This window comes from Pipistrellus hanaki (genome assembly GCF_964339955.1).
Source record: "Pipistrellus hanaki genome assembly, chromosome: 3".
Taxonomy (NCBI): Eukaryota; Metazoa; Chordata; class Mammalia; order Chiroptera; family Vespertilionidae; genus Pipistrellus; species Pipistrellus hanaki.
In genome coordinates this window covers 189,388,682-189,402,785 of record NC_140505.1, presented here as the reverse complement: position 1 = coordinate 189,402,785, position 14,104 = coordinate 189,388,682, and the positions used below count along the sequence as shown (strand labels likewise).

General features: G+C 59.7%; 3 protein-coding genes across 6 annotated transcripts; 1 reads left to right on the top strand and 2 right to left on the bottom strand.

The window, feature by feature from the left end:
• Positions 1 to 132: 132 nt before the first annotated feature.
• On the bottom strand, positions 133 to 3,091 carry LOC311620360 (kelch domain-containing protein 7B-like). Its single transcript, XM_084879697.1, has one exon. The coding sequence runs from the start codon at positions 2,921 to 2,923 to the stop codon at positions 1,130 to 1,132; it is 1,794 nt and encodes a 597-aa protein (XP_084735823.1). The 5' UTR covers positions 2,924 to 3,091; the 3' UTR covers positions 133 to 1,129.
• Positions 3,092 to 4,481: 1,390 nt separating this feature from the next.
• Positions 4,482 to 8,537, bottom strand: LOC311619790 (uncharacterized protein; the record flags this gene model as incomplete). The annotated part of the gene is made up of 2 exons (XM_084878309.1): positions 4,752 to 8,537; positions 4,482 to 4,494 (listed from the first exon to the last, which is right to left on the bottom strand). Exons 1-2 carry the CDS (start codon positions 5,870 to 5,872, stop codon positions 4,482 to 4,484), a joined length of 1,134 nt encoding a protein of 377 aa, XP_084734435.1. The 5' UTR covers positions 5,873 to 8,537.
• Positions 8,538 to 9,742: 1,205 nt separating this feature from the next.
• Positions 9,743 to 13,670, top strand: CIMAP1B (ciliary microtubule associated protein 1B). 4 transcript variants are annotated; one of them, XM_084879706.1, is made up of 7 exons: positions 11,514 to 11,608; positions 12,029 to 12,168; positions 12,315 to 12,518; positions 12,728 to 12,832; positions 12,913 to 13,034; positions 13,118 to 13,258; positions 13,482 to 13,670. In XM_084879706.1, the coding sequence occupies exons 2-7, from the start codon at positions 12,060 to 12,062 to the stop codon at positions 13,560 to 13,562; spliced, it is 762 nt and encodes a 253-aa protein (XP_084735832.1). In that variant the 5' UTR covers positions 11,514 to 11,608; positions 12,029 to 12,059; the 3' UTR covers positions 13,563 to 13,670. The 4 variants fall into 4 exon arrangements, with proteins under 4 accessions (XP_084735831.1, XP_084735833.1, XP_084735832.1 ...); XM_084879705.1 differs by lacking the exon at positions 12,029 to 12,168 and having other exon boundaries at positions 9,743 to 11,608; XM_084879707.1 differs by lacking the exons at positions 12,029 to 12,168; positions 12,315 to 12,518 and having other exon boundaries at positions 9,743 to 11,608.
• The last annotated feature ends 434 nt before the right edge of the window (positions 13,671 to 14,104 follow it).

Genomic DNA, 14,104 nt, shown 5'->3' with positions numbered 1-14,104 from the left:
ACATCCTGAAGACTCCTTTCTCCCCCCATCCCGTCACCCCACCCCCGACCCAGCTCCATGTGAAACCTTGTGAACAAAACGTGGGAAGTGTAAGATGGATAAGCTGCCAATGAAATAAGCATATGTAGTGACAAGCATAGAATAAAAAGCAAAAAGGGCCAGGTCAGAGAATGGGACGGGCTGCCGTATTCAGATTTATTTTCCTTCCTGTGGAGGGTTCCACAGTGGGCTGTGCCAGGTGCTCCTGTATGTGCCCTATGTTCTCAGAATTCCCGAGTGGCATGTCCATTATCCCCACTTCACAGGTGAGAAGACAGTTAATGTCTCGCCCAAGTCCCACAGCTAATAAGGGGCAGAGCTGGGGTGCGCCCAGGTCTCATGTAGGAAGAGGGTTAGTGGGAAGTAGGGTGGGGAATGGAGGGGCTGAGCCGGTGGGAGAGATCCCACAAGCTGCAGAGGGACATGAGCCCCAGCAGTCCTGGTCTAGGCTGGGGTTATGGGCAGGGGCTCTAGACAACAAAGCAGTGTCACAGGCAAGGACTTCAGACAAAAGGGACCTAAGAGTTGTTTCTGGGGTCAGCCACGCCAGGTTCCCCAAGGCTGCAGGCGGGCAGGGCATCCTGAGGCACGGACGTTTTCCTGGGAACTTACTTGCTCCCTGTCCCCTCTTCGGCCCCTCCTGGGCCCCTTGCCTAGCTTGGAGCCCGAGAGAAGCCATCTCCTTCCTGGGCTCACCAATGCCGACCCCTCAGCCAGCCAAGTCCAAGTTCTTGGAGACCCCTGGGTCCCTGGCAGATTATTTCCAGGCAGTGTGGTTGGTGCTGTGATGGGAACCTGGCCTGTGGGAGTCCTTCGCACCCAGGAGGGTTCCTGAGAGCAAGCTGAGGCACTGGAGCAAGGACTCAATCATAAAAGCAGGAGGCACATGGGTGTGGCAGGGACTCCCACCACCGACTCCCAGGTGCTGGGAGCCTGACTTGCAGGAGGGGAAGGAGGGCCAGTCAACAGGCTCCTTATAACAGAAAAGGAAAGTTGTCCCAGAAAGAAGAGCAGCCGCCTCGCCGGCCCCACCCGCCTCACAGCCTGGCCCAGGGTCTGCCTGAAGAGGGCACGGCAGTCCTGGCGCAGCTCAGAGGGAAGTCTGGAGCGGGGCCGAGTGGGGCAGAGTCAGGATGAATGGGCAGAGGACCCCTTTACTCCCCAGGGGGCAAGGCTGCAGCTCCTTGGCCTGGAACTGGGCAGTCCCCTCGGAGACCGTGAAGGTGGCCGTGACCTGGTGGTTGAGGCAGTAGATGGTGTTGCCCAGCACGGTGCAGCGCAGCGGGACAGGGTCCGGCAGGGGCAGGGGGGCGGCCCGGCTCCAGGAGCCCGTCACGGTGTTGTAGCGCATCACGGCGGCACCCACGCCCCGCAGCAGGTCAAAGCGGTATAGGAAGCCGCCCAGTGCCACCATGTCGCTGGAACGCCGGTGGCTGGCGCTGTAGGGGCACTCCTCCCAAGCATCCTTCCCCGGGCTGTACCTGAGCAGGCGGTAGAAGAGGTGGCCCCCGGTGACATAGATGTCCCCACGGCAGGCCACGGCCTCGTGAGCCACAGGGAAGGTGCCCGCGGGCAGGGGCGCCCGTGAGGTCCAGGTGTCTGTGCGGGGGTCGTAGCACTCCATGCTGTACAAGCACTCGCCACCGATGGCGTAGAGCAGCCCGTCCAGGGCCACCAGTTTGAGCTGGGCACGGGCCTGCTGCATGGGCCGCACCTGGCTCCAGATGTTGGTCATAGGGTTGTAGCAGAAGACCTCATTGGAACAGGTGGCCTTGGTGCCCGAGCCACGGATGCCCCCTGCCAGGAACAAGTAGTTGTGCATGGTGCAGAGACCACAGCCCCGCAGCGGGGCCTCTTCTGGCACCTGGGTCAGGAGCCGCCAGGTGTTCTCTTGGGGGTTGAACACGTGCAGGTGCGATGGGGGAGGCAGGGGCGCAGCACCTGCGGCAGGAGCCTCCTCCACTCGAGGGCCCCTGCTGAGCCCTGAGCGGCTCACCTGGTAGAGGCTGGGCAGCACGAGGACCCCCAGCACAGCCTGGCCCCTGCTAGTTCGAAGGCTCAGGATGCGCTCCCGGTCAGCCCCACTCAGCTGCCGGTAGAGGTTCGGGTCACCCAGCACGTGCAGCAGATTGTCGCTCATCAAAGCATAGGTCTCATGGGCCAGGACGGGCTGCCCGTGCTGCTGGGCTAAGGCCAGGACGTCCAGGCAGCTGCCCAGGTCCAGCCGCCGCTGCAGAGCTGCTGCCAAAGCCGGCTCCTGGGCAGGGGAGCTGGGCTTCCGGGGCCCCTCCACCACCCCCCAGGTCCCAGGCCTCTGCAGAAACACCATGAGTTTGCGGGCCTCTTTCTGCTCCTCTGTGAGGACCTCCCTGCTGCCTACGGGGCTGGGCCTCTTCCCTGGGGCCTCTCCTGGGGCCGCCTGGCTGGCCTTCAGCTCAGTGCTCTTGGCTAGCTCACACATGCTGTGTTTCCGTGGCCTGGGGACAGGCTGTGGCTCCCGCCTGGCAGAGGGGGAGGGTGCAGGGCCAGGCTTCCTCTGCTCTGACAGTGGAGCTAGGGCCCCGGGCACCGCAGCCTCGTTAGCCTCAGAGCTTCTGTGCTGCGCCTCAGCCAGGCCCCCTGTGCCTGCCCCTGTGGCCGCCCCAGCTGGGGAGCCGTGCATGTCCTTGAGACTAGGAATGGCCCCTTCGGGGAGAGAACCAGACTCCCTGTTCTCCGAGGCTGTGGAAGTGCTGGGCTCTCTCTGGCTCTCCGGAGCTGCCCTTAGGTCTGTCCCTTGGGGCCTCTCTTGCCGGGGAAGGGGGTGACTCCTAAGAACCATTGAAATAAGATTTCCCCAGCTGGTTGAGATCTGCCCCTCCTGGTTGCCCTTGCGAAGAGTCATACTAGGCTCCTGACTTGCAGGCCTTGACTTACTTGTGGGGACTGAGACTGGAGCTGGTGCTAGGGCAGGACCTTGGGCTTGGGCAGGGATTGGGGCTTGGGTTGGGGCTGGGGCTGGGGTTGCAGCAGAGGTAGGGGCTGGGGTAGGGGTTGGGGTTGCAGCAGGGGCTGGGGTAGGGGTTGGGGCTGGGGCAGGGGTTGCAGCTGGGGCTGAGGCAGGGGTTGCAACTGGGGCAGGGGTAGGGGTAGGGGTTGGAGCTGGGGTTGCAGCAGGAGCAGGGGCTGGGGCTGGGGTTGCAGCAGGAGCAGGGGCTGGAGTTGCAGCAGGAACTGGGGCTGGGATTGCAGCAGGAGCAGGGGCTGGGGCTGGGGTTGCAACTGGGGCAGGGGCTGGGGCTGGGGTTGCAGCAGGAGCAGGGGCTGGGGCAGGGGTTGCAGCAGGAGCAGGGGCTGGGGCTGGGGTTGCAGCAGGAGCAGGGGCTGGGGCTGGGGTTGCAGCAGGAGCAGGGGCTGGGGCAGGGGTTGCAGCAGGAGCAGGGGCTGGGGCTGGGGTTGCAGCAGGAGCAGGGGCTGGAGTTGCAGCAGGAGCTGGGATTGCAGCAGGAGCAGGGGCTGGGGCTGGGGTTGCAGCAGGAGCAGGGGCTGGGGTTGCAGCAGGGGCAGGGGCTGAGGTTGGGGCTGGGGCTGGGGTTGCAGCAGGAGCAGGGGCTGGGGTTGCAGCAGGGGCAGGGGCTGGGGTTGCAGCAGGGGCAGGGGCTGAGGCAGGGGTTGCAGCAGGAGCAGGGGCTGGGGCTGGGGTTGCAACTGGGGTAGGGGCTGGGGCTGGGGTTGCAGCAGGGGCAGGGGCTGGGGCTGGAGTTGCAGTTGGGGCAGGAGCTGAGGCTGGGGCTGGGGTTGCAGCAGGGGCTGGGGTTGGGGCTGGGGCAAGAGTTGCAGCAGTTGCTGGGGTTGCAGCTGGGGCTGGGGTAAGGGCAGGGGTTGCAGCTGGGGCTGAGGTAGGGGCTGGGAATGTAGCAGCAACTGGAGCTGTGGCTGCAGCTGGGGCAGGGGCTCGGGCTGGAGCTGGAGCTGTGGCTGGGGTTGCAGCTGGGGCTGGAGCTTGGGCTGGAGATGCAGCTGGGGCAGCGGTTGGAGCTACTGCTGTGGATGCAGCTGGGGCTTGGGGTGCGGCTGGGGCTGGGGCAGTAGCTGGGACTGGGGCAGGGGTTGGGGCAGGCGCTTGGGCTGTAGCTGTGGCTGGGGTTGGGGCTGGGGCTGGGGCTGGCGGTGCAGCTGGGGCAGGGGCATGGGCAGGGACTCGGGCTGTAGCTGTGCCTGGGGTTGGGGCTGGGATTGGGGTTGCAGCTGGGGTTGGGGCAGGGGCTCGGGCTGTAGCTGTAGCTGGGCCTGGGGCTGGGAGTGCAGCTGGGGATGGGGCAGGGGCTGAGATGGCGGCTGACACTGCTCTGATATTTTCATCCTTGGCAGGACCCTGATCAACTCTGAGGGGCAAAGAGTGTGAAGGAGAGGCGATCGGAAGAGTCTGGGCTGAAGTTAAGAGACCTCGGTTGGTATGTGCTTCAGTCAGGGAAGCTGAGGGTGAGAGGGGCTTAGGCATGAGTAGGCGGGGTGTGGCTGAGGGATGCGGAGAGGGGGCACAACCAAGGCCATCTGTGGCTGGCTTCTCTGTGTCCAGCCAGCCAGCCACCTGTCCACTGCGGGTCCCTTGCTTTTCTATCCTGCCTGAGTCTGAGCGGAAGAAAGAGTGGTCTCCAGAGCCATTCACCCCAATCTTTCCTATAGTGCAGGTCACTGTGGTCCCTTCTTGAGACAAGAGTGGGTGTCCCCACTGCTGTCCCTCTGGCCGTGGTCCTGTGAAGCCTGGGGTCTGGCTGAAGCTCTTGGTGACAAGGACCTCCCTCTTTGCCCAAGGCCAGCCTTCCACAGAGGCTGGGGACCCCTGAGACTCCCTGCTCTCACCAGCTTTGGTCCCTGAATCCAGAGCTAAAACTCGGTCTGACTGGGGGCTGCTTCTCCCACACCCCCTCTCTGAGCCATCTGTCAGGCGTCCAGCCTGCACCGAGTCTGGTGGGGGCAGCTCATGGCGGTAAAGGGGCCGCTGGGCACCTGCGGAGAAGGTGCTGGCTGCATCCACAGCGTCCCACACACTCACCGCCGCTCCCAGGCGCAGGGGGTCCAGCTTTGGGAGGCGCCGGGTTCTCTCCCCTGGGCTGTCATCCACCTGCCTCCGCCGGCTGCCTGACCGTCTCCCCAGTGAGCCAGGTGGCCCCGCTCCGTGTTTCCAGGAGCCGGTGTCCTGTTCCACCGTGTGGACCGGGGCCTGGGGAGCTGGCGCCTTGGCTGGGATGCCTCCTGCCTCCGCCTGCACCTCCACGTCCCTGTCCAGACTCGGAGGAGTGAAGTGTATCAGGAGAGGGGCAGGTGTCCCCCCTGCTTTGCTCCTACCCAGGAGGGCGGCACCTGGCCGGGGCTGCTGCTTTCCTGCACCTCGGGAGACTTCAGAGGTGGCACTGCCATGCTGCTGTCCCAAGGCCTCTCCGCTGGCCACCTCGCTGGGTGCCTTGGGTGGGGCTGCGGACGTGGCAGTCAGATCTTCGCTTTCGTGGGGCTGGTGGTCCTGGGCACTTGCTGTAGCTGGAGTCCCCTGGCTCGGTCCTGGAGGCTCTGGCTTCCCCTGCCCAGAGCTGTATCCCTCGATGCCACCACTGACCTTGGACTTTGGGGTCAGGGCTGGCCCAGCTCCTGCCTGAGAAGGCTGGGCTCGGGGGCCGGTGGACGCTGGTCCTGCTGCCTCCCGGTCCTGCTCAGAGCCGAACCAGTGCAGGGCCAGGGCCGTGGCAGCCACGACAGCCAGCGCCAACAGGGTGAGCACAGCACTGTCCCAGTCATCGTCTCCATCCCCGTCCCAGCCCCAGCCGGGGCCACCGGGTTCTAGGGCGCCCTGGAGCATGGTGCTGGGCCACCTGGGAGCAGGCTGGGAGCTGTGAGTGCCTCCAAAGCCAGTCCTCCACTCAGGCTGGGGCTGCCCTCCGTGAAGATGGCATCAGCTGTTGCCCCGCCCAGTTAAGGTGGACCTGAACTGGGGAGGGGTGGCTCTCTGTGCCGGTACCTGGGCTTAGGGGCCTGTCCGCAGGGCCCAGCTAGAGATACCAGGAGACGATTAGCAGGCCCCCCACCCAGCTCCAGACCCCGTGTTCCAGAAGCTCCAATGGCAAGCAGCGTACCTCAGTACGGTTCCAGCGTCCCAGCCAGCCTGCTTCTGCCTCATAGACCCTCATGCCCCCAAAGACATCCCACACCCCAGTGTCCCTCCTCTGAGCCTGGGTCCAGCCTCAGGGGGCTCTGGCGGGGAACAGTTACCATAGGGAGATGTTATCTGTAGTTTTAGCAACACGATGCAGCCCTGATAAAATTACCAGAAACTCGAGAAGACGATTCCACTGGAGGCCAGTGGGGGATGGGTGGGGGTGGGGCCATAGCCCTGGTGCCAAGCCACAGGCTGGTCTCAGCCTAAGGAGGGAGGGTGTGGGTCCTGACACCAAGCACCATCAGCACAGAGAAGGCTAAGGCTGCTCCAGAGGGGCAGCCTTCGACCCCTGCACTTCCAGGTGCACAGAGGGGGCTGGCTCTATTCTCTCCCCGGACACTTCGAGGCTCAGGAGGAGGCCCCGCACCCTCTGCTCTACCGGCCTTGGGACTTTCTCTTGCCTGAGTTCAGCAGATATGAAACAGTTTTCAAAAGCAATTTTCTAAGTTGTCAAGAGCAAAAAAAAATGATTTAAATTTTAAAAATCCAGAAGTTGTATTTCCCTTTATTTGGCCTGAATTATTACAACCCACACAGCCCTTCTAGAGCCCCCTGGGCTGCCCTCTGCACCTCCAGTGTCTTGACTGCCCACGTGCTGCTCTCGCCAGGCCCTGGAGAGCCCTGAGTCAGGCTGATGCAACTCCCGTTACCTACTCCCGTCATCCAGCCGAGATCCCCCGACCTGTGGGCTCCATCAGCCTGACACCTGGTGTCCTGTCTCAGTCCTCAACCTTCCCTTGTCCTGGCTGAATCACTCCACTCCCACCGTCAGCACTGGGACTCGGCCCCTCCCAGGCCGCAGGCAGAGGCTCCGGCTGGCAGGCAGCTTGCCTCCCCTCTGGGCCTGGTTTCTCAGGGAAAGAGCTTTGCCTCCTCCATCTGCATCTCACTTAAGCTGATCTCAGGAGTAAATCTTGAGACAGGTGCCAGGAGGGGCCCAGACATGAACAAGGGACAGAGCAGGGCCCCCACCACATGCATTCGTTCCTTCTTCTGGGACATGGGACTTCTCCCTGGCACCAAAGAGGTGGCCAAGATGAGGCCCTGGCACCCAGCCTGGGCTCTGCTGAGCCTCAGGTATCTCACCCATCAGGTTGCCTCACAGCTCGCCCGCCCGAGCATATTAGATGTCAGCAAGAGGGTGGAAGGTGGGCCCATGCCTTAAGGTGGACCTCAGGTTGGGGGCAGGCTTTCTGGACACTGCCCTTATTCTCTGTCCTTTTCCAGGCTCTGCCTCTTGGTTCAGTTTGGGATCCGAAGACTTGAGAGGATGTAGATGACATCCTTACATGCACCCTGTCAGGCACCTCCACCCAGCTTCTTAAGACCCGTCACAGGTCTGAGCTGCAGGCTGCTCCAGAAAACAGGAGAGGTGTCCACCAACTGACACCTTAGAAGCCGAGGCGGGGAGGAACCAAGCTCAGGAAATCATCCCTACCAACTTCGCAAGGTGCTGAGGACCACAATGGGTCCGGAGACACACCAGTGACCAAGGAAGGGTCTAGTCCCATTCTCTGTGGAAAGGAAACACCTCCCTTTGTACCATCCAGATCGAGGGCCAAACTGGGCCCTGGGTAGTGAAACTATTGTGAGGGTAGGACATGTTCCCTCCCTAACTTCCCAGAGAGTGAGAATGCACTGCCCGGGGAGAAACGTTCACACGTGATCACTCCACACACCGTGAACCCTAACAGTTACTCTAGTTGTGCTATGACAGCGTGCATGTCCCAGATTACCATCAAGGTGAAAACGAAAATCAAAATGGGTCCCTGGAAGGTCCCTTGGGCTCCTTTTCCAACTGCTGTCCCAGTCAATACAAGGAATAAGGCGGGAATCGGGCCTACGTACTGGGAGCTTCCGTTTCCTCAGAGCTGACACAAGCAGTGCAAGAATGGAGACAGTCTGCCCTACCAGCAACCATCGCCACCCGTATGCCACGGGCCAGGAGGGGAAGGACATCCACACGTGAGCTGGGCCACTGGAGCTCCCACAAGAGCCCACCACTCCTGGTCCTCAACCTGAACAAAGCTAGACGGTGCCCCGCTGGGACCTTTCCTTAGTGGAGGAAAGCATAGTGAAATGGAGACATAATTCCAAGATTAATACAATGGACAGCTAATGTACATAAGATGGTGGAGACCAGAAAACCTATCAAATATAAGGTTTCTCTGTTATTGGAATTTTTTTAAAGCAACAAAAATACTGTATAATCAGCTGGTGTGGCTCATTTGGTTGGAGCATCATCCTGTATACCAGGTTGCAGGTTAGAGCCCCATTAGGGGGTGTGCAAGAGGCAGCTGATCAGTGATTCTCTATCATTATTGATATCTCTCTCTCTCTCTCTCTCTCTCTCTCTCTCTCTCTCTCTCCCCCACACCCTTCCTCTCTGAAATCAATAAAAATACATTTTTTTAAAAAGCAAGAACAAGCCGAAACCGGTTTGGCTCAGTGGATAGAGCGTCGGCCTGCAGACTGAAAGGTCCCAGGTTCGATTCCAGTCTAGGGCATGTACCTTGGTTGCGGGTACATCCCCAGTAGGGGGTATGCAAGAGGCAGCTTATCGATGATTCTCTCTCATCGATGTTTCTAACTCTCCATCCCTCTCTCTTCTGCTCTGTAAAAAATCAATAAAACATTTTTTTAAAAAGCAAGAACAAAGTAAATCAAAAGAAAAATATCTCTTCCTTGCCACACATTATAAAATATTTCCCCATGATAAATCTTAAAACTAGACAAACTGTACCTTCAGTGGGAAGAGGAGGGAAGGGGCCAGGTGGTGCAGTGTATACAGAGCGCCCTCTGGTGATAGGTGCTATGCATATCGTCCTCCAAAATAAGAGCTCAAGATTACAGAAGGGGCCACAGAAATCTCTTTCAGATGTATGTAATCTGAGCGGATGTAAACTTTTTTAAAAAACACATTTATTTTATTATTTTTTTTACAGAGAGGAAGGGAGAGGGATAGACAGCTAGAAACATCTATGAGAGAGAAGCATCCGTCAGCTGCCTCAAACATCCATGTGCTTGCAACCAAGGTACATGCCCTTGACTGGAACCAAACCTGGGACCTTTCAGTCAGCAGGCTGACACTGAGCCAAACCGGCTAGGGCAGGATGTAAACTTTTAAGTAGCTATTTTAAAACTATTATAGGCCTGGCCTGTGTGGCTCAATGGTTGAGCATCGAACTAAGAGGTCACCCATTTGATTCCAGTTTGATGTGGATGACTCTCAGCAGCATACATTGAAATGGTTCAACCACTCTGAAAAGTTTGGCAGTTTCTTAAAACACAAACAGACATACAGTTTCCATCCCCCCAGCAATACTCCTGGCATTTATCCCAGAGAACTGAAATGTCTACACAAACACCTGCACAAAAATGCTCATAGTCTCATTTTTAATAGCCAAACTATTTTTTAAAATTAATAACAATAAGAATGTTGTGTATCAAAAACTACAGGTATAACTAAAACCATATTTTAGGAGAGCCCATGACCATAATTTTTTTTAAGAGTTTGGGTGGGTTTTTTTTTTAATAGGTTTTTCTTGATTTATTATTATTATTAATCCTCACTCTAGGACAGGGGTCTTCAAACTACGGCCCGCGGGCCACATGCGGTCCACAGAGGAGTCTGATCCGGCCCGCCAGGTTTTTTGGGCAGTGAGCGCAGCCGAGGTGTTACAATAGGAATTAGTAGTTCATATAGACCGGCCCTCCAGCTCTCTGAGGGACCGTGATCTGGCCCCCACTTTAAAAAGTTTGAGGACCCCTGCTCTAGGATATTTTCCATTGATTTTTAGAGATGACTGGAAATGAGAGGGAAAGATGGAGAGAAACAATGATGTGAGAGAAACACATTGATTGGTTGCCTCTTGCACAGGCCATGGCTGGGGCCGGGAGGACCCTGCAACCAAGGTACACGCCCTTGACTGGAATCAAACCCGGAGCCTTCAGTCCCCTCTATCCATGGAGCCAAACCAGCGAGGATTCATGACCATAGTTTTAAATGTCCTTATAATTAGATAAACAAAGACTGAAAAGTAAATGGACTAAGCCTGGGTTCCTAGGAAAGCCAAGCTGAGGCAGAAACTGAGCGCTGCTTTATGAAGGTGTGACCCCAGGGAGTAGGGTAGGGAGGAAGCCACCACTGGGTACTGAGCGTGCTGACTTCTCAAGGGATCAGCCTCCAAGAGGCCAAATAAATTCATCATTTCTCAGTATTGTCCTTCAGGGGAAGAATTATCCAATCAAAGCTCTTCCCCTTGGCCCTGGCCAGGTAGCTCAGATGGTTAGAGAGCAGTGCCCCAATATGCCATGGTTCACTCTCCGGTCAGGGCACAAACAAGAAGCAACCATGTATGCACCAATGAATGCATGCATAAGTGAAACAGTAAATCAATATTTCTCTCATCAATAAATATATTTTTTAAAGGTCTCCCCCATGGAGTGTGAATTTCCTGCATTTCCAGGCTGCCCTGAGCTGGGGAGCAAGGTGCAGCTGGCCGTCCCACAGTCCATCTTGTTCTCACTCCTGGGCTGGTTCTCTGGGCTCAGCACTCACTTGACAAAGGCCAGGAATTCCCTCCAGACCAGGGGACACTCCTCCCTGCCCTTTCTCCTCTCGGAGCTGGTGGGAGTGCCACGCTTGGCAGAACAGACCCGTACTTCTGGTCTAAGGAGCAGTGCACTTGACTGTTCTTTTTCCTAATATTTGTAAGATGTTGTTTATTAAAATTTTTTTCTTCATTATAATGAAATCAGGAAGACTTTGTTTCTCTCTGTACACAGACAGCTTTAGCTATGTCCTATAGAGCTGGGTGTGAAGGCATGTACCTTTGCAGTTTTATATATACTTTGAAACTTCATATTTGAGTTTTTCTTTGATTCAGGGTTTTTTAAGAGGTAATTTTCTAATTTCTAACTATTTAGGTTTGCTTGCTTTTTAAACATTTTACTGTTTGTTTAGAATTGCTTTGGATTACGATCGAGTCATGTCCTAGTTCACCTCTTCGTTTGCATGGGTGTGTGTACATTTGAGTGGCCTGGCACACGATATTTTGCAAATACCGTACTCTATGGGCTTAAATAGATGCAACGCTCTCTCTCCACATAATAATCAACTGAGCCTGCTGATTGTATTACAATTTTTTGTCCTCATACCTGCTTTTCGTCTGAACATCCGTCCATTCCTGGAATGGGTGTGTGAAGTCTGGGGAAGCCTGAGGCCCGAGTACAGGTCTGTGGCCAACACCAGGCTCCAAGGAGGAGAGGGCGGGGCCAGACAGTTGGGTTGCCAGGCGGCAGCAACGGGACACAATGGGGTCTGGGAGTTGGCCCCGTCACCCCACTTGCCTTCCCAGCCGGTAGCCACAGGAGCAGGTTAGTGCATCAACTTCTGGCCCCACTCCGGACACCCCACCCGGTCCCGGTGCCGCAGCCCTGCTGTGGAGTCTTCACCAGATGCCCTCAACACACCCCAGCCCCCCAGAACCGGGGCATTCCCTCCGGGCGGTGCTGAGTCCAAACTTGGCGCGGGCACCCCAACTCACTCAGTTTGGGGGTGGGGGGTGGGAGAAGGCCGCGAAGCTGGGTCCCTGCCCTGCGCCCCCCACAGCGCTAAGGTAGCTCCTCGCGCCCCCCCGCCCCCCCCCCCCCCACACACACACACACACAGAGCTGGGGAAGCACCGCGTTTTCCTGGTGCCTGGGAGACGGGTGGAGCCCCGCCTGGCTCGCCCTGGAGCTGCAGGGAAGAGGTTGGGGAGGAGGGGCCGGACCGCCACCAGATTCTGTCTGCAGGTGCTGCGGGCCGTAGACCACCTACCGCGCCATGGGCTCAGACCTCTGGGTCGGTCCCTGGCGGCCGCACCGGCCCCGCGGCCCCATCGCGGCGCTCTACCGAAGCCCGGGGCCCAAATACAAGCTGCCCTCCAACACGGGTACCGGCGCCTGGGGCTGCGCGGGAGGAAGGGCTGGCGAGTCTGCCGGGAGCGGGTGCCGTGCCCTGGGCTGGAGGCGGGAGGCCAGGGCGGGGGCGCCTGTGCCCGGCGAGAGCGGCCGGACCGGTGACGCTGGACGCCCGCAGGTTACCTCCTGCACGACCCCTCGCGGGCCCGCGCCCCCGCCTTCTCCTTCGGCCTGCGCCTCCCCAAGCAGCTGGAGTCTTTCGGCCCCGGGCCCGGCTACCTGGTGCCGGCGCGCATGACGGCGCGCGGCCCGGACTGCGCCCCCGCCTTCTCCATCCACGGCCGCCAGCGCCTCGCCGCGCCCAGCGTCACCCCCGGACCCGGTCAGGACCCTGGGCCCCCGGCGCCCGGCCGAGCTGCACCCAGAACCCGCCCAAGCCCGACCCCGGGGAGGGACCCTAGCACTCCAAGGCCGGGGCTCCGAATCGGACCTCACAGAACTCCAAGCCCCGCGGGTTCAGACGAACGGCGGCGCGGTTCCCCCCAACCCGGGCCCAGGCCGGGCTCCGCCTTCACTCCGGTCGCCCCGCAGGCAGGTACTTCCCGGAGCGAGCGGGCAACGCCGCGTACCCCAGCGCGCCCCGGCACACCATCGCGCCCCGGAACTGGGGCGTCCAGGTGGAGCACGACACCCCAGGTGAGAGACCCCGCCCGTCCCGGCACCGCCGCCGACCCTGCGGCTGCCCGGCTCACCCCACCCCTGCCCGTGCCTTCCAGGCCCCGCCGCCTACACCGTGCCCTCGGTCCTGGGCCCGGGAGTCATCGGAAAGGTCTCAGCCCCAACCTACTCCATCTCCGGCCGCAGCGTGGTGGGCAGCTTCTTCGAGGACCTGAGCAAGGTGAGGCCGGGCTCCGCGCGGGGAGGGAGCCGGGGCCGGGCCGGGGACCACGGAATGGAGCCGAGCCCAGCGCCCCTCCGCAGACCCCAGGTCCCGGCACCTACCCTGTGGTGAACCCCGGCATCTACAAGTCTCGGGCCCCCCAGTTCTCGATGCAGCCGCGGACGGTGCCCCCCCAAGACCACAGCCAGAACCCCGGACCCGCAGCCTACAATGTGGACCAGGTGACCTGGGGGACAGGGGCCAAGGGTCAGGTCCGGGGACTTGAGAGCCCGGGTCCCGGATGGAGGGTCTGAGGCCGAGTCCCGGATGGAGGGTCTGAGCCCAGGTCCCGGATGGAGGGTCTGAGCCCGGGGCAGGAGGGGGTAAAGGGCAGACAGGACAGGGACCCGGGTGCGGAGCCGCAGGGCCGGCCTGCGAGGTCAGCGGCGTCTCCTGGGCCCCCAGTTCCGGAAGGCCGGCGGCTGGAGCTTCGGGATCCGGCACTCGGACTATGAGGCCCAGACCTTGGCCGATGTGGATGACTGATGTGCCGGCGGGCACGGCCCCACAGACCTTTGCTTAAAGCTTCGGGAACGCTGGTGTCCGTGTCCGTCTCTCCTTGCGCTGGGCCCCGAGAGGGCGCGGGGGATGGGGGGGCGGAGGGGGGGCAGGGCGGGGCGGAGGGAGAGGGGGGCGCGGGGCGGAGACTGGCCGGAGGCCCAGCGAGTCCGGGAAGTCTCAGTCCAAGCGGCCAATTGGAACAACAACAATAAAAAAAAGCCGCGCCTCATTTTTGCGGTTAGAGCATCCTCGCGGCGCCCAGCTTCCTCTTTCGATCCGCACTGAGAGTCAACCAATGAGCACATCAATAAGTAAAGTAACTTTCTGTTTCTCTTTTCCTAAAATTCTCCTTAAAAATCCTCCGGTGAGAATAAAATATAAAAATCGCCCTGGCCTGTGTTCTCAGTGGTTAGCGCGTGGGCTTGCGCTCCGGGGCGGGGGTCAGGGGTCTGATTCTGATCCAGGGCAGGTCCCAGAGTTGCCCGGATCTCCACCCAGGAAAGGAGAGGCAGCCAGTGTGTGTGTCT